This window comes from Perca flavescens, chromosome 5, assembly GCF_004354835.1.
Source record: "Perca flavescens isolate YP-PL-M2 chromosome 5, PFLA_1.0, whole genome shotgun sequence".
Classification (NCBI taxonomy): domain Eukaryota; kingdom Metazoa; phylum Chordata; class Actinopteri; order Perciformes; family Percidae; genus Perca; species Perca flavescens.
Window position 1 is genome coordinate 30,562,288 of NC_041335.1, and position 27,734 is coordinate 30,590,021.

At 38.0% G+C, this 27,734-nt stretch overlaps 1 protein-coding gene across 1 annotated transcript; it reads left to right on the plus strand.

Moving 5' to 3' along the window:
* Positions 1 to 1,071: 1,071 nt before the first annotated feature.
* On the plus strand, positions 1,072 to 26,952 carry mapk1 (mitogen-activated protein kinase 1). The gene is made up of 9 exons (XM_028578404.1): positions 1,072 to 1,454; positions 18,470 to 18,652; positions 19,982 to 20,171; positions 20,510 to 20,626; positions 21,034 to 21,148; positions 22,063 to 22,194; positions 22,997 to 23,106; positions 23,380 to 23,508; positions 26,878 to 26,952. The coding sequence occupies exons 1-8, from the start codon at positions 1,309 to 1,311 to the stop codon at positions 23,494 to 23,496; spliced, it is 1,110 nt and encodes a 369-aa protein (XP_028434205.1). The 5' UTR covers positions 1,072 to 1,308; the 3' UTR covers positions 23,497 to 23,508; positions 26,878 to 26,952.
* The last annotated feature ends 782 nt before the right edge of the window (positions 26,953 to 27,734 follow it).

Genomic DNA, 27,734 nt, shown 5'->3' on the forward strand with positions numbered 1-27,734 from the left:
ACTGATCTGAATTTCAAAGATATTGAACATACAAAATAAATACAAAATAATAATAACAAGGAGAAAATACACATATTTAAGAAGCCGATACTTAATAGACTAATTGTTTCAGCTCTAATTGGCTTTTTTTCATCTTCAAACACAAAATCTCTGACCTCTTTCATTCCTGTAAAATCCCTGCCAATGACAACTTTTTCTCTTTTATTTAAAGAAAATTCTTTCTTATTTTATTTGTATTTATTTGATTAAGTTTGCCTCGATGATAAAAGGATATTTATTGTTTTCTGGAGGACATAAACTGCAAATTGAGTCCAAAATGGGATGGTGAAAGGGACCATTCAGTTTTGTCAGCACCTTACACTGAGGGGCCAAAACCATCAGATGACTGAAGAGTGGGAGGCAGATGTCAGGAGGGGAGAACAGTAACACTGACCTCCAGTGTGGATATTGTCGAGCAACAGATATGTAACTGATCCACTAATACAGGGGTCTTCAACGTTTTTAAGGCTAAGGACCCCTTAGCTGAGAGAGAGACGGAGCAGGGACCCCCACTACTATTGTATACTATTTAGTTGCATAAATAACTGGGCCTACAATAACGTGTAGGGTGACATAAAGCCTTTACACATAGCTTTTTATGGTGAATACAATACTAAGCTATTAAAATAGTAATTGTTGCAATGTATACATCATGTTTTAATGTGCAAATAATAGTATAGTGGCACAGTGAATCCTTAAGCTTAACTGTATCTGTGGATGGCCTACCAATGGAAAAAAAATCACTCATTCATCATTGCTGATAATATGTTGGATTCATGTTAATGTATATGACAGTTTTCATAAATAGAAAAAAAAAGTCCTGCAGTAACTCCCCCCTAGGATCCTCATATATGGATATTGAATGCATCTTCCACAACTGGATATCCCTTGACTGTTTGTGAATGTGCTACTGAGGGGATGCAGTACCTGAAGGTAAACCTGGCCATCCAAAAAAAGAAAAAGGGCACAAAAAAAAAAAGAAAACACCGTATCACATGACGACCGCCTCCGTTATTTCCTGCAGCACCAACCTCTCCGCTACTCGCTCCTGCCTGCGACAGCACAGCACAGCACAGCAGTGGTGTGGTCGCTCTGAACGCACGTTAACGGAAAGAAGAAAAACGCTAAGTGAAGGCCTCTACCACACCGAAAACTGTTGCAGTCACAACGACGACGGATATAAAAACACATTTATTTGTTTTCTAATCTTAGTTGCTGTTTTTTTCATTTGATAGCCTTGTAAAAAAAGAAAAAAAGCCAGAGCTCATAATGGCGACAGCTGCGGTGTCTGCCCCTGCTGGCTGCGGCCCCAGCCCCGGGTCGGGAACAGAGCTGGTCCGCGGGCAGGCCTTCGACGTCGGGCCTCGGTACAGCAACCTCTCCTACATCGGGGAGGGAGCCTACGGCATGGTGTGGTAAGTGTACTCAAAGACTGCTCACCTACCTAGTTTTTGGACACAGTGTATAACGCTCGAGTTTACACCTTTTTCTTTTTGACTCAACGTTACTAGCTAACTTAGCCAAATGTAATGTTTTAGCTAGCAAGCAACAGTTTGAAACCGATGTTAGTTTATTTAAGACCGCGTCCGTTTGCGAGGAAAAACATGATAAATCATGGCTGAATTGACTTGACTTTTGGTGGCTTGTAATATTGATCGACTTGAAGTCAGTGTAGTTAAGCTAGGAGTCTTGTTTATTTGGTACAACTAATAATAATGTAATGTTTGTCTAAAATGTCGTTTGCATCGCTTTTAACTGAATCGGATTTGCATCATAAGGTTACTTTTCAAGGTAACCTGCATCTTATAAAAAGAACAAATCTTTTATTTATTTATTTTTTTGTCAATATTACTACACCAGGCACCCAACAGGGTGTGTGCAATTCTCCACTTTACATTTGAACTGATTTCAATTTACTTTGTGGTGGTGTATTTCTCCCAGACTTGCCCTTTTAATATTTCACAATCGAATATACAGGTTTTTAGTTGTAATCAATAGAGATTTAAATACTAATCTGATAATACTACACCTTATTTCTCTACCATGGTAGCTGTACACTATATTTTGACTTGCTGGGGGTTTCTATCTCCCAAACTACTGTAGCAATACCCATTTTAATACTTCATCATATATGTTGTAATCAAGACAGAATTTCTACTAATTTCAGACTTACTTGTGTTATTTTCTCTTTACTATATCAATTTCCACATAATCACTTTATGCTTGGGTTTATTTTTGTGATATTTGTCTGAAAATGTACTTGCAATAGTACCTCAAGATTTTTTTTCTTGTACATTTGTTTCACTAGCTGATGCTGATGGCTGGTTACACACTGTGTATGAAGGAATTTATAGACGAGCAAGCAGCATGCACGAAGCATGAAGCATTTCCTACCTAACTGATATGCTATCAGAGATGTAGTGAACAATACACTCAACAAAACTCAAATCATGCACATTTTTTTATGTGGTCTTAATTGTATTATTAACCCCAAATTTAATTTAATTGTAACTGCATCTCAGATGGTATTGTCAAATCTGACTTTCAAAAACACTAAATCTTATTGTTTCTTTAGCCTGTGGTACTGTACTGACCTTAAATGTGCACAATGTACTGTATTACATAATATCAGTGTAGAGCTTGTTGTTCTGAGAACAACTGACTTGACACATATCCTTCAGTGTAGAGGCACAGCAGGTTGTTTAGCATCTTTCTGTCTGCAAACTGGAAAAACCCACCAAATGCACACAGCCATGGTTGTCACTCGTATCATCTCCTATCAAACAAACCACTGGTACATACCGTGCTGTAGTTCAAGGAAAGCAGACCAGATAAAGCACAGTTCACCTATAAAGCCCCAGTGTTGGAAGGATGTTTAGTTGTAAAGAGTTGTCTGTGTTCAAAATAAGTGTTGGAATCTGTAGAGAGATAGTGAGCTAGAAGCTCGGCCACATAATTGCAATTCATATCAAAATCATTTGAGAAAATGACCTAAAATCAAAAAAAACAAATACATATTGTTAAAAGCATTCTTAAATATGAGGATTTGCTGCATTGTATAGAAGGGTCTAGCTGCAGAGCTCCAGACTCGGGGGCCCACCTCCTGCCATAGCATGCGTTAATTAGATTGAATAAGCCACGAGTCACTAGCAAACTCGTAAAGTTAGTACAAGTTGTTTGCTGCTTGTATATAAAAAACATTAAGGTTGTATTGTTTTATCTTGTTCTTATTGGTGGAGGTCATGTGGCAGTGGTTATCCTTAATCTCTGTAGCCTATAATACAGTGGCATCAAAACATATAATACACTTATTTATTAACGATAAGCACGACAAACAATACATATGTAGCCCAAATGTGATCAGTCAGCTTATAATAGTCCTACTTGGACGTGATACAATGTATTAAATATACACTCAGTAGGCTACTTTATTTATTAACGATAAGCACGATAAAGTAATATACTGTGCAATATAATACCGTGTAGGCCTCCTAACAATTATTACATAATTGTCTAATTGTCAATTTATTTTACGTAATTGCGGTATCTTTGTTTAACTGCAATTATTGCTAACATTAGCTAAGGTCCTAAAAGGTATGACGGTAATTGTTGATTTTGTTGTATGTGCCAAATTGTAATTAGACAAGTGGTTATTGGTCGGACTGTTGAGTTAAGCTATGTTAGTTGTTGATACTTGACCCTTTATATTACACGTTCATAGCAACAAAAAATGACAAGGAGGGATACAGTTAGAATTTTTAAATTTGTTTATGATATAAAGAGGCATTTACTTCATAGGCTGTGTTAGTACATTATCTTGGTCACATAACTTTGTTATAACCAAAAGATGTATCTGGAGATCATTTAAAACTTTAATTTGTTTAAAAAAGTAATGAATAAATAAATGTTTTTGAATTTGACTGAAAAAGACAGTTGTATTGTTAATCGCAATTATTTTTGAGACAATTAATTGTACAGCAACATTTGGAATTATTACAGCTCTAATACCGCGGCATCTAAGCACTAATTATTGATAAGGAAGTGTGCGATAACACATGGTTTTCCACTGTCCTGGCGATTGAGGGATGGATGTGCCAGAGCCTTATTTTGTCTTAATTTGTGGTCAACTAATCATGTTATCACATTAATTCTCAATATAAATGCATTTTTTGATTGCCTATATCTTTCACAAATGGAAATAAGGAGATTTTGTGTTGGGACTATAGGGTGCAAATGAGCTGCTTTGCTAACCCCTGCACATTGACATTGATGTTGATTTATGTGCAGTGCCCCCTAATAAAAAGACAAGAATTTAGGAAATACTTCATGGAAACACAAACAATAACTGAACAAAAAAAGTATAGTTGAACTGATGGACTAGTCGGTTTTGATTGCAAGGCGTTGAAAATACAGACTGGCCACCGTGAAGCTCGTTTTTAGGGACAAATCAATAATGAACTGTTAAAGTTTGTACTAAATATCCTAACCTAAGAAAGATTTGGTCAAAATAGTCTTTGTGTCTGCAATGGCCTATCCCAAATTCTGCTCACACAAAGGCAACAAAAACCCTTTTTGTTGTAGGTAAAACTGGGCATGTCGTCCTCTTGGCTAACAATTATGTTGTATGTTACAAGTGGTGACTTGTGGGTCTCTCATAGCTGTGGTGTTTCTGCACGTCCCCTCTAAGAGATCATCTGTCAGACAAACTGCGTGGGCAGCAACGTTTTATTCCTTGAACTTTCTTTTAATAAAGTTTCAGTTTCTGTAAGCAGAGCTCTTTTCATTCTCTCTTTACTCCATTGTGTGCTTTCTTCTTCTTCTTCTGGTAATTGCAAGAAGGCCTAATTCCAGTAATCTGAAAAGCATTAGGGACTGTTGACCAAATAATTGTTAGGTGATGCTGTCTGGAGCAAAACACATGATCAATGATGATTTTATAGGTGAAATTGGAATTTACCACTAATTTTTTATGTATTTGTTTGGTTCATTTGGGCAGGGGTAGACTGTGCCTTTCAGGTCACTCAAACGACTTGAGCTAATATGTGTGCTTTTAAATTACAAGTTTGGCTTCTCTTCCTAGGAAACTGATACTGTATATTATGAGGAGTGAGAATCTCAACCAACTACAGGACACAAACCAAAAAACACAATGATTTATGAGTATAGACAATACTCATGTTTAGATATCTCTTATTATTAATATTATCATTAATTAGAGCAACAATACCCTGAGATAGCAAAGTTTCAAGAACTTTATGTCCATTACATGTGACTTCTTTTATTTCTTTTACAAGCCCTTCTCACTTGTAAGTTGGTCCTGTAAGACTAAATATACAACATACACTGTTTGACTGTCATTTCAGAGATAATTGTGATTCTTTACTTTGAAGTTTAAGAGAAATTCAGATTATTTGAGGTGACTTTTTGAGAGCAGTCTCTCTAATTAATTCAAAGACTATTGTTATCTTGTAGCCCTTGAATGACCGTTTCAGCACCTTTTTTACCAGCAGCAAAAGCTAAAACAGTCCAATATTGTTCACTTATGTACATGTAAAAGCCCAGTTCTTTACTTTGGTGTTGATTCTGTATTTTTTGGCGTTGGATTGGTGGAATGTGTCAGCCTCCGCTTCCTTGCACTTGCTGTCTGGTTGTGTTCTTTTTGAGACCTGTAGTTTTCGGTTAGTTGGTCATGTTGCTTTCAGGTTTTTTTGTGGTGGCAGTGCACCACTGCATACTGGTGTTACCATCTTCAGTGGCTTCCCCTGTGCTCCATTCAACAAGTATAAAGAAAAAAAGCTGGCTTCATGTTGATATTTTATTAAAAGAAAAATGTTATGCATAAGCGCACATTTCACACCTAGAGATTTTGAACAAAATTAGAAAATATCAAAAAGACTTTGATAGTTTAAAAAGGATATAAAAGTAAAAATGTATAGTTCACAAGAGCTTTGGTAATTATGCTTCTGCAGAGTTGTGCATAAGCGTCTTTACAGAGCTACACAGAGAGGTTAAGGTATAACTTAACTGTATGTCGCTGATGCTCGCAGAGGAGCAGACACACACCTCCACAAAATCAAGAATGTGTCGACGTGCAAATCTTGTCGATCAAACAAGCTAGTTGATCCATCTTCCTGTTGGGAGACAGAAAAACATACGTGGGAGTACCAAAGAAACACCATTCAAACACCTCCAAATGACACAATTGCACTCACCTCAAACAGAGGTGTTAAAAGTATTCACATTCATTACTCAAGTAGAAGTATCACTACTATGGTTTGAAAAGACTTCTGTAGAAGTATCAAGTAAAAGTGAAAAAGTACTGGTTTCAAAACTACTTAAAGTATAAAAGTAATGTAAGGGAAAAAAAATGCCAATAAGGACAAAAGCTTAGCCCGCCCCACAGGGGCCTATAGTGCACTACCCCACCTCCACAAAAAAAAGGCCATTATGTTATATTAAAATCATACCTGCAAACTCAGAAGGGCTGAAAAAAAAAATGTTAAAAATGCTAAAAAATTTTTAAAAATAAATAAAACGGCCCGAGCCCGGCCCAAATGGGCTTGCAGGGCTCTATTTCAGACTGGACGTGCTGCGATGATATCTCAGTTCACAGCGACAAAACACACAGATCACTTTTGTCTTGTCAGTGGAACCATTTGGCAACTTTTTAAAAGTAAACTTTCCATTCAGAATTATATTATTGGCATCCATTTCGCCGTCTCGCGCTCGCCATCCACTCAAAACGTAACGTTAGCCTACTACTCGTTGGTCGGCTCGCAAGCCCAAACAAGTGTGTGTGGCGTGCCTGTTTTGTTTCCGGTCTAGCTAGAGCCGGTGTGGTGTTGTTGTTTTTCTAACGTTACTAGTTGTTCCAACAGCATGTGGAAAAAAAACTACAAAGTTTGCTAGGCCAAAAAGAACGTTAATCTTGCGATGGAAAAACTTGACGCCGTTAAAATGGGTTTGCGTTAACGCCATTAATAACGTTTTTAACTGACAGCACTACTGTAAAGATGTTGTTCTTATTGAAGTGTATGCCACCTGGGATGGACAACACTTCATCAGTGTGTCATGTCTCTGATACTAGAGCTACATGATGATGGTATTAGATCTACGGCTCTGATATGTTATGTTCTAAAACTGTTTTCTCTGCTTTCTAAATGCGATCAAACAGCAATTAATTCTTAGCAAGCTATCACAACTGCAGCCTTCCTTTTGCAGCCTTCTACAATATTTTGTTTTGTTACCAACAGTTGATCTGAATTCCACTGTTCAACAAGCCTTTGGTTCTGCATGTAATTTCTCAGTTTTTTTTTGTTTTTCTGAGAAGCTGACGCGTGATTACAGGGTGTTTCTGTTCATATTCCAAGCAAAACGGGTGTTGACTAATATACTAGAATTTTGGCATTTTAACCAAGATAAAACAGTTACTTTGTTATCATGTTGTGCTGAATTCTTTTAATGATCATGCAAAAGAACAAGGTGGGATAGAGGGTTACAATCAGTCTGCGAGTCCCCGGTTAGTACAAGTTGTACAATGAACGATCTAATAATATGGTATGCTACTCTACAAAGTTTTGAGTTTGTGTCAGGATATGCTGTATTCCAAAACGGACTGTGTTTGACTATATGGTAAGAGGGCGGTTGACTGTGAGGCATGTCTGTGTCATTTTTCAGAGTAGGCCTATTTTTGTTTTCGATAGCCTCTTGTTGACGGTTGGCTGTTGCATGTCAGGGCTTTCCAGTGGCTGAGGGCTGCGCATATTGACGGTGCACTGAGCCTCTTAACGCCAGCCTCCGTTTGTACACACCGTCAGGCTTACACAATCGCAAGATACTGTATCACCCTCCGTGATGATATTCAGAAGCTTAGCATACTCTGCCTTTTTAGCACACCCACATGTACAGTTGGATCATGGGGGAATGCTTCTGAAGTGGCTCCTGTTAAAGGTTTATATCTAACTGGTTGTAGTTTTGATGAGCTGGAGCAGTGCATCCCTGGTGCAATCAATTCTGATATCTCAACCTAGGGTATATGTGGGGTATCGATCCAATACCAGTGCTCCCTTTTTTCCTAAATTTGAAATCTATTTATCGTGTTTCGTGACGTGACTGTGACTTAAGGAATATTGAATTTCACCATTAAATTGACAAATAATCTGTAATTATTATAGTATTAATGTTGACCGGTTACGTCAAGGCTGATACCTGGGGTCCGTTTCAGGAAGGAGGTTTAACAAACTCAGAGCATAACCCTGATGTCTGAGTTGATTTACCCTGAAATGGGAAACTCAGAATTTTCGGTTCCAGAACAGCTGATTTGAGTTGGTTCAATCAACTCAGATTATGTTCACGCGCATGCACCACTACAATGAAAAGGCAGTATGACTGGAGCCATGATTCTACGATTCACCATGGTAACAACCACAAACGGGTCGGCGGAAATACTCATGCGCACAAACAGCGAGTTTGAACATGCATTTCGTTAATAAAAGCAAGAGCGGTTGCTGCTGCAAAAGAGAGAGAATTGGTGTGGGAGAAAATTGCTGCTCGAGTCAATGCGTACGCATTAACAGTGTGTTAATTTCGTATTTAATCACAGTTAACTTATAATATTACTGATGAAAACTGGAATTGTATTACACCTATAATTTCATTTGGGTGCAATCCTGCGGGCGAGGAAGTGAGTGAGAAGAAACCTCAAGTTTCTCTCAGTCTCCTCCCTCTGACTCAGACAGACTGACTGAGAGAAACTTGAGGTTTCTCGAAGAAAACCTGCTCCCGTTAGGTTAGGTTCACAGGCTCAGTTACCATAGTAACTGACTCTGAGGTTAAGTTACCTCTCTTTCTGAAACTGAAAACCCAGAGTTTCCCTCATCTCAGGGTTAACAAACTCAGAGTTTTCACTAAACCTGCTTTCTGAAACGGACCCCAGATCTGCCTTTTTCAAGTCTGTATCGTTGGAGATATGATCCAACCTATGGGATCAGTGCATCTTAAGTTGATCGACTAAGTTTTTTTTAGTTTTTCTCTTACTTCTCAGAGAGTTCCAATTTCAGTGGATTTGGTGCCATATTTGGTGCTTGTTTTAACACGTTTGTTTGTGTTGTAATGCCAGTTGAAAGACATTGAAGGATATAAAAAAAGATCCATTTGAGCAGTATTTTGTAGTTCAGAGCTCATTGGTACAGTATAAATCTGATACGACATGAACATGTCATACAAACTGGCTATAAGCTTTCTTTTTATTTGAAACCATTTTGCCTAAAAGGTAACGTTTTAAAGACACAGAAGCTTAATTAAACCCAGCTAAAGCCTGGAGCTTGCCAAGTGGTAAATAGCCTAAGTTCCACTAATCTTCTTTCTATTTTTTAGGGCTGCAACTAACAATTATTTTCTTCATCTAACAATTATTCTCAATTGATCATTTTTTACAATTAAAATATAATATATATAAATAAAATAATATTAAAAATAAATATGCCTATCACAGACCTTAATGCGGCGTCACAGTCCAAAACACAAATATGTTCAATTTAAAATGATAAAATAGATAAAACCAGCAAACCCTCATATTTGACAAGTTGCAAACAGGAAGGTTTGGGATTAATCTAATTAATTAATGTAATGAAAGAAATTAATTAATTTAAGCGTATGAAAAACGCATTATTGTGATCAAGTTTGATAGTTTTAAGATATAACTAGTTGTCAAGAAATACAGTGTACCTTTTTGCACCAAAGTACCATTTACCAAGAGAAATATTTCATATGTAGTTAACACATTTCATGTGTAGTTGACACATTTCATATGTAGTTAACACATTTCTAGTAAACATTTCATCATATTGTTAATTAAATGTTTTTCCTCCTCCTGGCGAGTCTTTCTAATCTAGATCTCAACTCCATGACCCGCCTGATTTCTTAGCCGTTGCTGATGCTCTGCTTCATTATGCCATGAACCGTCCTCTTGAAATGCCACTGTGGCGCCCGTCTCCATGGCAACCCCTCTGCCGCTGACATCAGTACCACCTCTCCACAGCCAATGAGGGAGGGAGGGAGGGAGAGAATGAGAGCCTTGACACGCTGAGATCCTGTTGTGCAATTCAGAAGGAGATGTAATTTGGGTGATTACGCCTGCCAAGACGAGCACAATGCTTTCTGGTTCAACAAACACGTAAAACATTCACGCATATTGCAGTCTGTTGCATTGAAGTTGATATCGGTCTTCATCATCAGGGCCTGACAGATGCATTTTATTACTGCACTGCTGTTGCATTCGCATATTTCTCAGAAAGTTACAGATATGATTGTGTTGTGGCCTGTGAGGGGAAAAAAACAATGATGTCATTCTATGCAAAGTCAAAAGTTGTCCGACCGCTTTGATGGTATCTCTTGGCCTGATTTCTACTTTAAAGTTTGCTTGTTGAAGTTTCATTGAAATCAGTACACGAGTACTATCATACAGTTTTTGACTGATCTTTTAAGTGAAGTTGTGCTACTGTAGGCACCAAATAAGTGCTGTCAGACTGATCTCATGAATTGGCTCATCTATGTCACGCCAATTTGTATTCCGTTTTTGCATGTTATCAAGACGCATAATCGCATTTTTGCGTGTATATCAACGCAAATCGGCCGCCATTGACCTACATTGCGAGTCAATTTCCACCGTAGTATAAAGGAACGGGGGATTGAGTAAGGAGGTAGATTGGGGTGGTGGATGGGTAAAACATAAGACTTTCACCCGGGAGAGCCATTTCTTCAGCCATTTCAGCAGTTTTTTTATTTTTTGTTTTAATAAGCCTTACCCAATGTTTCTTTCCTAGACCCAACCGTTTATTGTGTTCCTAAGCGTGTTTTCATCGTTATTTTCCGTGTTTTTGTCACTGTTTTGTTACTAAAGCCTTTCCCCGTGTTCTTTTCCTAAACCCAACCATTTTTTTTTTTTTTTTTTTTTTTTTTTTACAGGCGTGTGATGTTCTCGCGATAACATGCGATAACACGCAACGTGGCGAGGCCACGTGTTGGGTATGTTTACATCAGCTGTATACAGCGTAGGCATACACGTGGATAGCTGAAAATGCGTACAATAACACGCCATTTTGCTTTATGAAAGTGGCGTGTATATTTACGCAAAGTCATGATGCCATGTTGGTGCTGTAGTAAATAAATACAAAATATTTGTAAGTGGTTTGACAAAACATCACAGAAACACTGGATTTTAGCACAATTTTTGTGTGAGTTGTTGTTGGCTCACGTCGTTTTTTCACACCGCAAGGATTTACCGGTCATTTCATAAGCATCGCACATATCCCAACAACAGAACAGGTAAGACGCTCACTCTTTTCTTTACGGTGCTATCTTGCACTACATCGTTAATAAAGACAGAAAAACACACATTCAGCCGGGACACCAACTCCGTGCTTCCTGAATCTAGCGGTCATTCTAGGCAAACTAAGGGGACTGTGGGTGAGATCGCCTTGAAAGTGACCAGTGATAAGAGGGCCAGTGCCTCCTTGGTTTCTGCCCCCAAAATGTCAAAAGTCAGTTTCATTCGAGCGAGCAGAAATCAACTTCAAGAGCAGAGTTTAGCTGCGGGAGCGTGTATGCCCTCCAGCGCTCGCAAAGCGGACGCTCGCGGGCGTGTGGTGGCTGCTCTGTGCGCCTGCTGCTTAGTTTAATACACGCATTTGCCATTCTTTGCCTCTCCCTGTGTGTTGTTTCACGCTCGCAGCTGCCTGTACAACTCTCAATTGTTGAATTGGTGTGCAAAGAGTATTATGCGCATGGGAAATTAGATAATTTGTTTGTGAGAAGGCAATGATGTATGTATGTATGTATGTATGTATGTATGTATGTATGTATTAGGGGTGGGGGAAAAAATCGATACAGCATAGTATCGTGATATTTTTTTTCTTGGCAATACTGTATCGATACACAGAGGCCAAGTATCGATCTTTTATGATATATGTGTTGGTCAGTTTGTCTGCTTCACAATCCCATTTTGCAGCAATACAATTGAAGTGAGATGAACAAACAGAGAAATGGATCTTTTTTAGATAAAACAGATGTTGACAAAATTGTCCTTTTGGGGACATCATTTGAAATTGGGAAAAATCTGAAGTTGGAAAAATGGTAATACATTGTAATATATCGAATATTGCAATATGTTTAAAATCGCAATTATATCGTATCGTGACATAAGTATCGGGATGATATCGTATCGTGAGGCCTCTGGTGATTCCCACCCCTAGTATGTATGTATGTATGTATGTATGTATGTATGTATGTATGTATGTATGTATGTATGTATGTGAAAAACTCTTGTAAACACAAACGCCTCACAATCACTTTGCTTACTTAAAATAGGTTATTGTGGTTAGCATACACAGAAACAGGAAGTGCTTTTTGTGAAAAAAGAAGATGCAGCTAAATCTGTAATAGTTCATGGATAAGTCTTTAAGTGACTGAGTATGCAAAATTGATTTTTGTGTGTGTCCTGAAATTGTGATAGAAATCCTTTTTTTCTTTCTTTTTTACTACACACAGCTTAGGTCATATTGTTTGAACTCTTGTAGGCGTTAGTCAGTGAAGCCTGAGGCTTTACTACTGAAACCTCTCAGACAGCAAATGATATCAGTTCTAAGAAAAAAATTAAACTGAATTGATCTCTGTGCAGAAACTAAATGTAGCATGGATTCCAAAATACATTTTAAAGAATATAAATAATCAAATGAAATGTACAATAGTAAATGTAGTAAAACAGAATAGTAAAAACAGACTACATTCAACCGATCTAGAATAAGTATAATAGAAATGTGTATATATTAGTTGATTTGTTGGTTGAGAGAGAAACAATGGGAATGTAAGTGGAAAAGTTACTTAATGTATTAGAACTTTTAAGATAAAGATTTTGGTAGCAGCTTCCTTGAGTACAGATTTTTTGACATTGAAATGATTGCTAAATTATTGTTTAATCTGCTGATAATTTTTTTTGACTAACACGTCAATCATTTGAAATTATAGTGTATAGTAAAATGCCCATCATAGCTTTTCAGAGCCCAAGGTGGTCTTTAGATGACTTGTTTTGTCTAACACCAACAGTCCAAAACCCAAAGATATTCACTGTACAGGTAAAACATAATCGAGAGAAGCAGCAAATCCTCACATTCTTTTAGCACTTTTGCATAACGTCTAATTATAGGAATTCTTTCAGTTACATTTTCTGACAATTGACCAATCAAGTAATGAACTACTAATTTTAGCTCTAATGGAAATACAAAAACACAGAAAGAAAGTGATAAAATTGCATGATCTTTAATATCTATCTATTTGTATTTACGTTTTGAGTATGGCATCCGTCTAGTTTTTGCATGGACGTTCGTATCTGCGCTTTCTCTCGGTACGCGTCACCCTTTAACATTGTGAGTTTTCCCCCTGCTTCCTTCAACCTAACCCCTTGAACGTCGTCATGGTAACAAGCCCTATTGCATAACACAGCAGCTGCACTGTAAAGCCTTGTATTCCCATCTCCTTGGAAACAGCCGTCTTCTCTTTTCACCCCCCCTCCCCTCATCGCTCTGTGGTCCTTCCTGGGCACTGAGCATGCTCAGAAAACCATACAGAAGCAGAGGAAACAGGAAAGGCAGCTCAGAGCAGATTCTCTTCACTGTTGCACACAAAAAACCTGCAGCTCTTACTTTCAACAGAGCATCTTTATTAAGATAAGAACAGCAGTTAAATCGCAAGAAAATCGTACAGCCTGTCTACGGACATTTAATGTTGCTCTGGTATAAAATCATCTGGCCAAAGGACTACAGTTGAAAATTAGCCGGCTGGCTAAAACACATTTACAGAAATGTTGATTAATGTGTGTTGTCCTTTTATCAAATAGAGAATAAGAACATACCTGTATATATTAACAAATATGTGAATATAAATTCTTATAGCTACATTTATCCAAAGTTACCAAGGGGGTCGGAAGAAGACCGAAGTGTTGCTTTTGGTTTATTGGACAGTTTCAATCTTCCTGAAAATGTTGATCTAGCCGGCAGCTTGGGCTGCAAGTAATGATTTATTTTCATTATTGATTGATCTGAACCATCAAAAAGTCTCCCTTTAGTGATAAGGCTGAGCAGGTCAAGACTCTGAGTACACGGAGGCAAGCAGATTAATACTACACACTCAACTCCGTGTACTTTGTACTTCCTCAAAAGTACCTTCTGTTATACGCCTAGACAAACTGACAAGAAACTGGTGGGCTTGCCTCAGTAAACATCGTGAAATGTACTGTGAACTAAGATTGTCCACACTTCTCTCTGCACTGAAAACAGTCCCTGGTTTCTTTTTTATATATCATGCAAGCACTGCAATGTTAGGAGTTACAATTTTGCAGCACATAAGAAAGTGGCATATGCATTTATATAAGACAGGAGGCAACAGAGCATGTTTTTTAAAAAAAATGTTACTCTTTACTCTGTCACTTTGTGAATAGGGTTCCAGCTAGCTGTTAAATCATTATCCATTAACCTGTCAATTCTTTTTATGACTATAGGATTATTCGATAAGTCTATAGAAAAATCACAATTTACCTGAGCACAGGGTTACAGCCAACCAACAGTCATAAAACCCAAAGATATGTTTTGTTATTGGCAGCAAACCCTTGCATTTGTGGAGCTTTTTGCTGATTATTTTCTCAATAAGTCATTTGCTCTGTGAAAACAGAAAGTAAAAAAAGAAAAGAAAAATTCCCATCAACATCTTTTCAAGCCCCAGGAGCAACATATGTCTTGATTTATCTGACCAACTGTCCAACCCCAAAAATATTATTTTTAAAGTAATATGGAACCAGACACTATTTGAGATTTTTGTTTGAGAAATGACAATTAATTGATCATAACCTGTGTGGACTGATGAACGACTGATTGTTTTAGCACTAGATATGAAATTATAGATCATGCCATGAATGCCAACATTTTTGCAACCTATGCACAATCCTGTATATACCTTTTCAAATTATGCAGAAATAAATGTATTATTATTATTATTTGCTTACCATTAGAGATGACATTGTATTGTGAAGACATTTTTTTTTATTTATTTTTTTAAGTTTCCATCATACATGAGATAACATTGTGCTGTGTCAAAAACTGGTGGCAACTGCATACCATTGACTGCTCTAAAAACAGTCTGAAGATATATCTGTGCCAAACTGGTGCTGCCCTAGATCATAGCTTAGCTTTAAAGTCTTGTAGCTCCCTGCTGCACAATTGTATCTACTGGTGTAGAACAGTTACATGGAGAGCTATTTACACACCCACACACCCACACACCCACACACACACACACACCCACACACACACACACACATTCCTCTCACACAAGTGGAAAGGAAGGTCACTTGTATTTCCCTTGCAGAAGGCTGGTACACTTGTGTTTACATTTCAGTCCCTACACCCCATCACTATAGCAACTCATTAGTCTTATTTTGTCATACTATGTGGGTGTTTTCCAGTCTCCTGTGTTGTTTGTAATGTGCAGAAATAAAATCACTCTTGGCTGTAGATGTAAATGATGAAGCTCAACTTAAGGTTTTCTTAATTTGTTATCCCGAAGCTACAGCTTTATTGGGCAATTTTGCTTTTGTGATGGCTACAAATGGCAGCAACTAGCACCAGTTTGACAGCAGATGATTTAGAAATCCAGAAAAACTTGGAAGCAGTAATTTGCATTTCTTGGCAGTAGGTGGTGAGTTTGGACTTGGTTTTTCGTGTGTCAGTTCCTGTGCACTGAATATGTCTGGCCAGTTTCCGTGCCCAGCGCCAGACTTTAATATGAATTGCCATTCTTTGGGACAGAATTTCTTTTATTACATTAAAACCCAATTGTTTTTCTGATTATCAAGCACCCACTAATTTCATGTAAGCCTAAAAATAACTGAAAAAGGATATTAATGTATTAGTCACAGCATTTGAAGGCAACACACCAACATCTTTATATTCCCATTTTATTTGATTTAAAAAAAAACAATAATGAAATGTCTGCTTTTGGGAGTTAAAGTTGGCATTCAGGATGCAGGTTTATCCCCAGTGTGGGATTTCAAAATATATCAGGAGTGAGTGTGGGGAAGTTGACAGCCAGCCAGTGAAAAGAGCCAGAAATTCAAGAGTGGACATGTCTGTTACCTGAAATGGTGTGGAAGAAGTGTCTCATCACAGGCAGGGCCAAGATTTTAGACTTTAATTGAACAATTAGTCTGCTGAGTGTAGACACAGTCAGACAATTAGTCAGACATTTTTACACTCATTTTGTTAGTTTTTATTGCATTTTGCCATGGAATCATCAATTTGGACAAAAGGGTTTTGTACAACAATAACTTTATCATCACTCTCAAACTTCTAACACGCACACCTGAAACTGCCGGCCGCTGAAAAGTACAGTGGTACAACAGAAAACAATTAAAAGCCAGCAGAGTAAACAAAAATCCTTAACTCTCAAACTACCATAGGGATCATGAACATGTTAATACTTGTTGATTCAGCTTAGTAAATGGTAAGCGTCATCCCTAGAAAAAAAGGGCCTGCAGGCTAAAACGTTGCCCAGTTTACACCATATCCTCCTCCTCTTTATGTATGCCAAAGGGCATCCTGGGATTTATTTCCTGTTTTACATCTGATCATACACAGGAGATTCGTCTGTGTTCAAGTGCTCTACTTTATCTTGATATTCTTTTGGTCTCCTCTTGAAAAGATGACCAAATATGTGTTTTTCCAGTCTGGATATTGTATTATATATTGTATATAAAAGTAATTACTACTTTATTTTTATTTTTTTATCAAACCGGTTTGCATAAGAGGAAAACCTTTCTCTTTTACCCTTTTTAGCGGCATATTTGACACCGCTCTCAGCTTTGAAGATGTGTCATGTGAAGGCAAATACCTCCTAAGCTTTGCGCATTAACTTATTGCCCTTTCTCTGGATCTGGCTTTAATGTTAGATCTGACAGACCCAGGCATCCCATGCATGCAAACATGCTTTATCATTTCCTGTAGCCTGCATGTTATACTTTTCATCATTGGGTTTTAAGATATTGTAAAATGGATTTTATTATATATGCTATTATTATTAGAGTACTGAATATTGGTGAAGAATATTAGCAATAATTGAGTTTTACAAAATGATTTGCTAGGTTAAATGTTTCATTGTAATTCAAAATATTGCTCTGTAAAGCAAATTATTACCGTTGGACTTTGTGTTTGTACAAATAAGTGATATTCATCATCCAAACTTTGAATGTCAGGGCTGCATTTAAACAAAGACATTGTTATTCATGCTCCAGTCCAAAGTATGACACTTTTTTTTTAGTTGCATCATACTTTGCATTATAGTATAGTCATTAAAGGTGCAGGGGAACCAGGGTGAGGTGAGCTTATCTTGATCAGGACGTACAAGCTCTTTTGTCTCTTTCCCTTTTGCTTTGTGTAGCACACTTTAAATGCACTGGTGTGCCGAGCAATGCACGGCTTGATCACATGCAATGCCACTGCATCCTCTCAGCTGATCTGCAGTGTTGTGGACCTGTTTGGTAGCTGGACCAAGCAGGGATGGTCTTTGAGCTGTGTCGTCTTGCTAAATTTCCAGGCAGCACTACTTAAGCAGCTCAGATTTTTGTTCCACTCCTACATTCCTGTTCTTACTTTTATCTAACCGATACTGCAGCAGCCTCACTGTTTTCTGCTCCACGCTGTATCAGAAATGTATTTGCCTTGTTAAGATGCTGCTAATGCAAACCGAACATTTCTTCAAATTAAAAGCTTTCCACTGGCAAACCACAGGAAGGAAGCAGCATTTGTCACCCAAATGGTTAGCACCTGACTTCTGTTGTTCAATAAAACCTGGCCTGCACAGCAAGATATGATTAAATGTTTCTGTTCCTTTATGTCAGTGCATCATTTTAAGATATTTCAATGTTTGAATGTCTTTCAAAGAAATGGCCAGGTGCTTACTGCAGTTTGTACAAATCAGCAAACCTCCAAAATGTCATTAAGCTTAGTAATGTTTGCTGTACCTTGTTTTTACCTTGTGATGTTACTGTATTACAGATTTGGTTAGTTGCTCACGGCACAGCTCAGTGTGGTATCCCAAAGTGGCATTATTAGCACATATTGAAGAGATGTCCGTGCCATCTCATGCTTTTCTGTAGCAAGGATTGTGGGTATCAGTAAGATGGGTTTCAGCCGCACAGAAGAGTACGTACGAAATGGAAGTTAAAACTTAAGTATCACTATTTCTAGTCCAAATGTGGAGACACTAAATTGAATGGGGTAAAAAAAAAAAAAATTGTAATGCTGTGCCTTTTTATGACATTTTGCTCCTTCAACAGTGATGCCTAATTGTTGGCTTTTGTGTATTTTGTTTTTGTTAAATAATTAAGCTCTGCCTATGACCGGGACAACAAGATACGTGTGGCCATTAAGAAGATTAGCCCTTTTGAGCACCAGACGTACTGCCAACGCACCCTGAGAGAGATCAAAATCCTGCTGCGCTTCAAACATGAAAACATCATCGGCATCAACGACATCATCCGCACACCAACCATTGACCAGATGAAGGACGTGTATCCTTTTACATACACCTCTTATGATTTATATATCTTCTAATGTATTTTATGTGCCTGCAGTTTAATTTATGGGCTTCAGGTTAATCTTTAATGGCAATAATTGTTTTGCTTTTTTAAGGTTGGTAATGGCATGTTAAATTATTTGTATTTCCACTTAACACTTGTGCTTTTATGCTAATATATTTCAAACATTTAAAATGACTCATTTGTGACAAGTAATGTGGTCTTATACGCCAGTATTTGTAGTTGAATAGAGGTTTTCAGTTGTATTTTATTACATAATAGCCACCTGTCACCATATATTTGGAAGAGACGCTCTTCGCTGTAGCCCAGCAGCAACAGTAGCAAACTGGTCGAGTGCATAGTCAGTTTCATGCTGCAGTGTGTCTTACCTTAAAGAAATGGCTGTGACCAAAGCCTGCAGCTACTCTGCTCACTGCTTCCTGCTTTCCTTCATTAGATGAGCGTTCACCTAAACAAAAACCCTAAACCCTTCACAGTTCCCCAGTGGACAATAAAGACTCTATCTAAGATGAACCTAGTTATTTAGCTAGGGCCCACATTGGCCAAACACGGTTTCAGAACTTTGTAGTCATAGGCGTAGAAAAGTAAGCAGTTTGTGGCTGGTTTAGCTCAGTTGGTAGAGCAGGCGCACATATATAGAGGTTTACTCCTCGACGCAGCGGATGCGGGTTGGACTCCGACCTGCGGCCCTTTGCTGCATGTCATTCCCCCCTCCTCTCCCCTTTCATGTCTTCATCTGTCCTGTGAAAACAAAGGCCTAAAAATGCCCAAAAAATAATCTTAAAAAAAAAAAAAGGCATCAGTTTGACTGCCTTTTTATGACTCTGCCAGCCTGCTGGAACAGTTGTCGGAGTTAAATTATGCAAGGTTTTTCATTTTCTTTGCAATGCTAATACAATCCAATTTGAGTGTGGCAGTAAAACCTAAATGTAGTATGGATACTTGAACTGGGCAGTAAAATTAAACAGAAAATCTTTTAATATGACTTTGTTGTACTCTTAAGGGGTAAGCAGCAGCAGCATGCATGAAATAATGAATTTATCGCATTATTGATATTGATACTAGAAATAGGAGTCATAATGTCGGTTTTGGTCACTTTTCGGTTAATTGTTCAGCCCTGTTGTATACCTAGAGATCTTATTTTGAAGGACATAACAATGTGGTCCAGATGGACATAAAAATGTGACTTACATGGACATTTTAAAAATTGCTTTTATATTATTTACAGTATGTGCATAAAAACACAAGGAGTGTGTTTTTCATGATAATAAAGTAGAAGTTCTTTAACATGGCGCTGTGCAGATATATTGTCCAGGATCTCATGGAGACAGACCTGTACAAGCTCCTGAAGACTCAACACCTGAGCAACGACCACATCTGCTACTTCCTCTACCAGATCCTACGAGGGCTCAAGTACATCCACTCTGCCAACGTCCTGCATCGCGACCTGAAGCCCTCCAACCTTCTGCTTAACACCACCTGTGATCTCAAGGTAGGGTCTCATAGAGGAATTTGGTTGTGCTGATTTTAAAAGGCTTATTTGTAGTTACCGATAATCCATATTTATTTCTTAGTTCTACATTCAATATTGGTCAGTGAGTTTCAACAGAAAACTGATACCTAAATAAAGATCAGTATTGCCACAATATGCCCCCCTGATGAGTACAAAACAGCCAGGCAAACCATTTTTATAAACAGTCTGAAATTTTTTTTTTTCAACCTGTTGATGGTTTTAACTGGTCAATGAAATGACGTCCGGCTTATTTTGATCTTGTGTCCTCTAAAGTTGCAGTCTCTCATTGTCTTGTCACTCTGTCCATCTTTCTGCAGATCTGTGATTTTGGTTTGGCTCGTGTGGCTGACCCTGACCATGATCACACTGGTTTCCTGACAGAGTATGTAGCCACCCGTTGGTACAGAGCACCTGAGATCATGCTCAACTCCAAGGTGAGTGTGCTCACCTGCCGTAAAATTACGAGTGTGTTGTGAATGTTTTTTTTTATTATTATTATTGGTCAAAACCCCATTCATGCATTTTATTTTGTAAAGTTAAATATGTTGACAAAGCATACTGACTGTGCTGATGCACGTGCATGTGTTTCTTACCATATTTTTAATTTATTTTTACCTTTTTAATTAGCTGTGTTTTTAAATCTTTAGCTTTCTGAATCCTGCAAATAGATGAATGAGGTACTAGTGATTAAGGCCTTTTATTCTTACTGGGCCCAACAAGAAATAACTGTTTTCATTCATCCTATGTTAATGGTATGTATGGCATAATCCACCAGTTGATATCATATTAACTTTAAAGATACTGTAGTCATGACTGTGACTTTGTGCCCCTTAAATCTTAGGGCTATACCAAGTCCATAGACATCTGGTCAGTGGGTTGCATCCTGGCTGAGATGTTGTCCAACAGGCCAATCTTTCCCGGGAAGCACTACTTGGATCAGCTTAACCACATTTTGGGTAATAAATCTCTCTATGTGCAGTGTTTTTAGGATTGATGTGGTGATGTGGTATTGTTGTTGTTTAAAGGGTAAGGGGGAACACATTTCTTAGTAGGAAATCTACGTCAATCCAGTATCATTTGTGTTTAAGTGCAAGTTAACAAAGACTCCAACTTAAATAGTCAGTTGATCAAACCTGCTATCATTTGCATAAACTTGTTTTCAAGTAGATAAGGTTACTTGGAAAAGAAGAAGATGGTTTCAGAATGTTTTAGTGAAGTTTATTCCAGTCAATAAAATTAAATTAATTAATTGTATGTACAGTATACTGATTCTTTTCTTAATAGTAGTCATATTCAGAATCAAAGAGTGTAAACCATGTTTGCTGGAGTGGGAGCTGTTAAGATATTTACCTCTGAAATAATTGTGTTTATGTTGTTAAACATTAAAAAAAACAGATAATCTTGATATGGAAAATGAAGTACAAACTGTATATTTTGCCTATCTCTCTCCATTATTTATATTTACAGTAAGTACAGTATATCATAATGGTCTTAAGCATATGCAAGACAAATTTGAACATGTTACAAAATGCGGTGTCGGTTGAGTCTGCATAAAAGATTTGATAACTTTAGAAATTAACTAAACTTTCACACTCTCTGTCAGTATCACACTCTCCATCAGTAGCAACAGCTTCCTGGGGCCAGTCCATGGATACTGTAGCTGTTAATATTCATTTATATAGTTGTACTTTTTGTCTTGGTGCTAGACCACATATTGCTTCTCTCATCTGTCATTTTGTTGTGCCTTTAGACTGCTTACTGACAACTTCAAGCAGGGGCTGTGTAAATTACTAGACAGTGTGTTCCTTTACAGTGTTGCAAACTGTTTTTAAACAGAATCAGAAAGTAATTACTCTCTTTGTCCTTTTAGGGATCCTGGGTTCTCCCTCTCAGGAGGATCTCAACTGCATCATCAACATTAAGGCCAGGAACTATCTTTTGTCGCTGCCTTTGCGCTGCAAAGTGCCGTGGAACCGCCTCTTCCCCAACGCTGATCCCAAAGGTCAGAGCCACGACAAACTCTTTACTGACTTAATGTTTCCCACTGATCATGGAATTTCTGGAATACAATGTATCGTTGAGAGGTTGTGCTGCAGACAAGTAAGAGTTACCGCCTCTAAACAATTTCCTGTGAGAATTCCTGGAAAGAATGGGGCATAGGCAAAGGGAAAAAACACTTGCCACTGCCACAGGCAAAACAAGTGGCAAAAGTTCGGGGTGGGAAGATAGAGGAGTAGATCGGATGCAACCAACCAAATTGATTGTCAGCTCTGAATTTTTGAACAGTAATGCCTCAGATAATGTGTAAAATAAAAAAATGAGTCATAGTTTTCTACCTGGAAATAATCCAGACTGCATGTAGGGTGTGATGGTGCCCTCTAGTGGGTAGGCAAGCTCATTGTTGTTTCAGAATCACGTTAAAGGATTCATTTCAGGTTAATTCTTGGGTTTCAACTAGAACATAGTTATAAGTTTTAATGTTTTTTTTATACTGTTTGTCTGAATATACCTGTATTCACCCTCAGCCTGAAATGCTCTGTTTTAGCACCTGTCTCTTTAAGCCCCCCCCTCCCGAGAAAGGCCCAGTCTGCTCTAAATATTCTACTGAGCCTGCATGTGATATGGGAAAGGGGAGCCACATCTGAATGGCTTGTTGAATCTCCTGTTTCTCATCTAATCAGCCCACAAAAAACTAGCCTTGTCTTATTTCACAGTTTGTGGCACTCCACCATTTATGTGCACAAGCACTGAAAAAGTGAGTTTTACATGATATGTCCAATTCAAATGTTCTCCTCGTGCTGCAGCTTTGGACCTGTTGGACAAGATGTTGACCTTTAATCCTCACAAGAGGATTGAGGTGGAGGAGGCCCTGGCGCACCCTTACCTGGAGCAGTATTACGACCCCACGGATGAGGTGAGATGGTCAGCGTATGCTATATAGACCTGTTTGGAATGAGGATACGTAATCTTTTGCTAATCGAATTGAGTTGTTAGGCATTTGTTATGTTTCTCCATTCCTTACATTTAAAATCAGCAAATGATATCTACATAACTGAATGATGGTGAGCATATATTAAACACGGTGCACCAGAATTAGCTACTCTGTTATAAGTTGCTCAATGGGATCAACACCAGAAGTCTCCACTGTACATTTACGTCAATATGACCTCTCCGTCTCCCTGTGTAGCCTGTTGCCGAGGCCCCATTCAAGTTTGACATGGAGCTGGATGACTTACCCAAAGAGACGCTGAAGGAGCTCATCTTTAAAGAAACTGCACGTTTCCAGTCCGGTTTAAGGTCCTAACATCTCACACAGGTAAGTCCACATTACTCGCATTCCAGCGTATAACCTGAAAACCAACATAATCTCAGAGAGGAAAAGGGATCAGACCTACAGGTAAAGAACAATATTACCATTAGCTGCAACTATATGACCTCCCCGTAACACTAACTCCTAGACCTTTACGACAGTTGTTAAATTTAACAGCTCGCCACTCAAAGACCTTTCACTCTGCACGATAATATAGATTTAAATTTAGCTTTTGTAGAGGTTCTTCACCAAGATAAACCCACTATGAAAACCTATCTGAATGGGCACTTTATGATATACCACCAGTATAATTCAGAATTCAGTCATTTTGCGTCCAAAGTAAAACTTAAAACAGTCCTACATTCATTTGTGCTTGTATATAAATATTTTTTATTCGAAGCACTTTGAGAGTAACCTATCCAAACATTAATGTAACTATATGCTTCCTTTTAACAACTATGGCGTTCTATTTCAAATGTGTTTTTATATATTGCAGAATAAGGTATCATTAAAAATATTGTTTTGGTATTGGTACTAAAAATCTGCTATCCTATCTACAATGGCATTAAAAATGTTCAAACGATACCCAGACTTTTCTTTATGGTAGTTCTCTTTTACAGTTTACAATAAGTGCAGTGGGCTGTCCTTTTTAAGGGAGTTGCTAGTTCATATATGTAAGCAGTATCACCATACTGCTGCCTTTTTAATAAAAAAAATATACACATTTAACAATCAATATTGGAAAAAATATATATTAAGGGCTGGGATGGTCCATCGACGTAGCCAACGTCACATATTACAAAAAATACGTCGATTGAATAACATGCGTTGGAATAGAGGAAGATAGCAGCGCCCGTAAGCATGGATTCATCTGAAGAAGCTGTAGCTTAAAAACATTGCCAACGGTCATCTAAGCGTGATTTATGCTTCTGCGTTAAAGCTACGCCGTGGCTACATACGGAGGTGCGTGGAGACACGGACCCTATGCCGGACCCTTGGCTGTAGCCTGACGTGCACCTCTCGAAAAATGTAACCGCACGTCGCAGAAACGCATGTCGCTCGGCCTTGGCTTGGTAGCATTTTATTTCGCCCAATACGTTTCCTGGTTCCCAATCTCCACCTCGGTTCACTTTTCCTGCTACAGATTTTCCACAGTGGTCAGAAAGCACAGGGGAGACACTTTGTTTCTCTCACTACAACTCAAGAGTCGCCACTCGCTCCGAAGCTGATCGCCGCCACTCGCTCTACCACACACACCCCACGCACACACACATACTGGCCCTGCTATTAAAGAGATCGACGCACACACAAGCGCACAAGTATAAATTTCAGGCCACTTACGTAGACTGGAGCCCTGCGTTTCAATTATTTTCCTTGCCCCACTATGATGCAAAAATACTTTTGCCAGTGATTATCTTAACTGCACATTATTCCATTGATGAAATCAATCCATGTCATAGCCATTTTAAGTTTTATGTCAAGTACCTAAGTAAAAATACTGATTCTCCAAAGTTCAGTTAAAAAAAATAGAATAATATCCAAATTAATCGTTAGATTAATTGACTAATTGAAAAAATCGTTAGGGACAGCCCTAATTATATTATTAAAAAAAAAGGTTTAAATATAAAAGAGCAAAAGGAGATAATGTTGTAATTTCCCACACTAATGCCACTCCTTCGATGTGGTTTCTTCCCCCCCTACCAGCTGCTCCCTGACAGGCCTCTTGTTGTGATAATAACTATCAGTGCTACATTAATAGCATATCATCCCTATTGTGTCAGCGTTTGTAATTACTGTGTTTCCTCTCTGGAGCATTTCAAGTCACAACATGAGTCAACTGAAAAGGAACAGGAGTGTGACATCTCCTAAATTAGAGGAGCACAAAGCTGCTGTCTGCACAGACAGCGGTTTGTTTTTGCAGCTTTAAAATGTATTTTCACTGTGGCGGGGCTGGCTCAGTGGGTAGAGCAGGCGCAAAGAGGTTTATGCCTTGACTTAAAGGTCCAGGGTTCGAATCTGACCTGTGAAGATTTCCTGCAGGTCTTCTTCCTCCTCTCTCTCTCACCTAGCTGTCTGCGGAAAAGCCCAAAAAATAATCTTTCAAAAAAAAAATATATTTTCAAATCCTAATAGTAATTCAGTATCTGTAACTTCTATTAATGTATCTTTGAATTTATCAACAGTTTGCGGGTGTAGTAACATTGTAACCAATGTGCTGACATAATACATTTCTCATTAGGAAATGTATTGCATAAATATAATATTTGTAAATGCTTTAATATATTAATGGGAAGTTCATACATAAGCATTTGTAACTGAACTTTTTAGAAAGTGTTCTTTGCTGTGGTGTTTCTGCACTGCACTCGTCTCTTGGTGATTTTCAACTGATACTCAAACAGTGCCGGCTTACACTAGTTGGGGGTGAAGTTAAGCGTCAGGCGTGTAGGCGTCACACTTTTTTACGTCAATATGACCTCTTTTTTTTTTTTTTCAAACTTCTTTTTTCATATTTTAAATAATCCACAAATGTAAAACACTTAAAGGGATGGTTCAGATTTTCTGAAGTGTGTTTATATAAGGTTCTTATCCACAGTCTGTGTATTAGCTACAGTAGATGGCGGTCGAGTACCGGCATGAAAGCTAAGCAATGTATTGTTACAGTTGACGGGGGCAGAAGCACATTTTCAAAACGTATCCCCTAAAAAAAAAAGGACCACCTAAAAAAATAAATAAAAACAAATCAGTATCTGTTTAAGTGCACGCTATATTTAGAATATTTTTACTGCTTTACCTTGCCGTCAGACAGCCTTTTTCCAATGCGGAACTGAAGCCTTCATAGCCATCTATGCTCTCTTCGAATCCAATCCAAAAATGCAGTAATTTTGCCTCGCAGAATACGGGTGTTGCTGATCTACCGCTGCCTCGGTTAGATTGTTTTGGGTTATTGTGTGACTTTAATATTTTAAAGGGTTATTTTGGATTCCTCAAAGTCATGATGGCAACCATTTTAAAAATAAATAAAGATAGAAACAAGGAAATAAAAGATAAGTACAAATATATATGTGCCAGATGAATAATGATGAGTGCTTAATATTCAGTCAAAGGCAGTGGAGAACAATCCCATACAGAAAATGTGACATTTTTCATTAACTTCATTTTTGGTTTGGAGTTCAGGAGTCAGTTTAGTTTTTTTCCCCCAATTGGAATTAGATCAAAAATGTATCTTGACTACGGGAACCTAACCCCATTTGTTATAAGTGAAATCTCCATGAAATGCATATAGTCATGTCAATGTGCAATTAATTATTACTTTAAATAATGAGGAAAAACTAATGTGACAGCTCATCACACAGTCGCTGTTTTTTCTCCCTCTAGATGTTTCTGTGGATCGGCTTCGGCGTTGCTACTCCTCCTCCTCGCCTCCATATATATATTTTTTTTTTTTTTTTTTTTTTTTTATTTTACTATCCTGTTGTCCACATCACCTGGATTCCTTGGGTCTCACTCGTCAAATCCAATTTGCTCAGGAATGGCGTCAGGAATCAATCAATCAATCAATCAACCAACCATTCTCTTGTCTCCCTTTCTATTTCTCTTTTCTCGCTCTCTCTCTCTGAGGTGGGGAGGGGCAGGGGTTCAACATCACAGCTTACAGTTTGGGGGTGAATTTGTGTTTTAAGCCAAGATAAACAATTTGTTTGTGTGTCTCAAAGGCATTCGGCTATGGCTATCCCTATTCAAGACCTTTTTTATGTCCAAGTGAATGACCGTAGACTAGCTGTTGTGTTTTTTGGTGCAACTGTCGTGGTTATAACTCAGCCTACATTGCACAAACAAGCAACAGTAGATTACTAAGAATCATCCATCATAAAAAGGGGGTCTTTTGAATTTTCTAACCTTTGTCGCACTGTTACAAGGGGTACCTTGATCTTTATCTTTTTTTTTCTCTCTTTATCGCTTTGAAAAAAGAAAAACTGAATTAAAAGAACTGATTTATGCAATGAAATCACATAATCAGCCGCAGACAAAAAAAAGGGCCAAAAGCCATCACTTGGTGTTGAGAATCTATATTTTAACAAATACCTATTTTAATCCCACACACACACACACACACACACACACACACACACACACACACACACACGGCCCAAATGCAAGTACATACATATAAATATAAATTATATATATATAGCCCAAAGAGTCTTAAGCTATGTTAATGGCTAGAGTGATGA

Bases quoted from the DNA above. Each gene is read 5' to 3' on its own strand.
- mapk1 (XM_028578404.1), top strand. From the start codon at position 1,309: ATGGCGACAGCTGCGGTGTCTGCCCCTGCTGGCTGCGGCCCCAGCCCC. The intron at 18,653-19,981 runs GTATCCTTTTAC...GGCGCTGTGCAG, and splicing joins ATTGACCAGATGAAGGACGT to ATATATTGTCCAGGATCTCA. The intron at 20,172-20,509 runs GTAGGGTCTCAT...ATCTTTCTGCAG, and splicing joins ACACCACCTGTGATCTCAAG to ATCTGTGATTTTGGTTTGGC.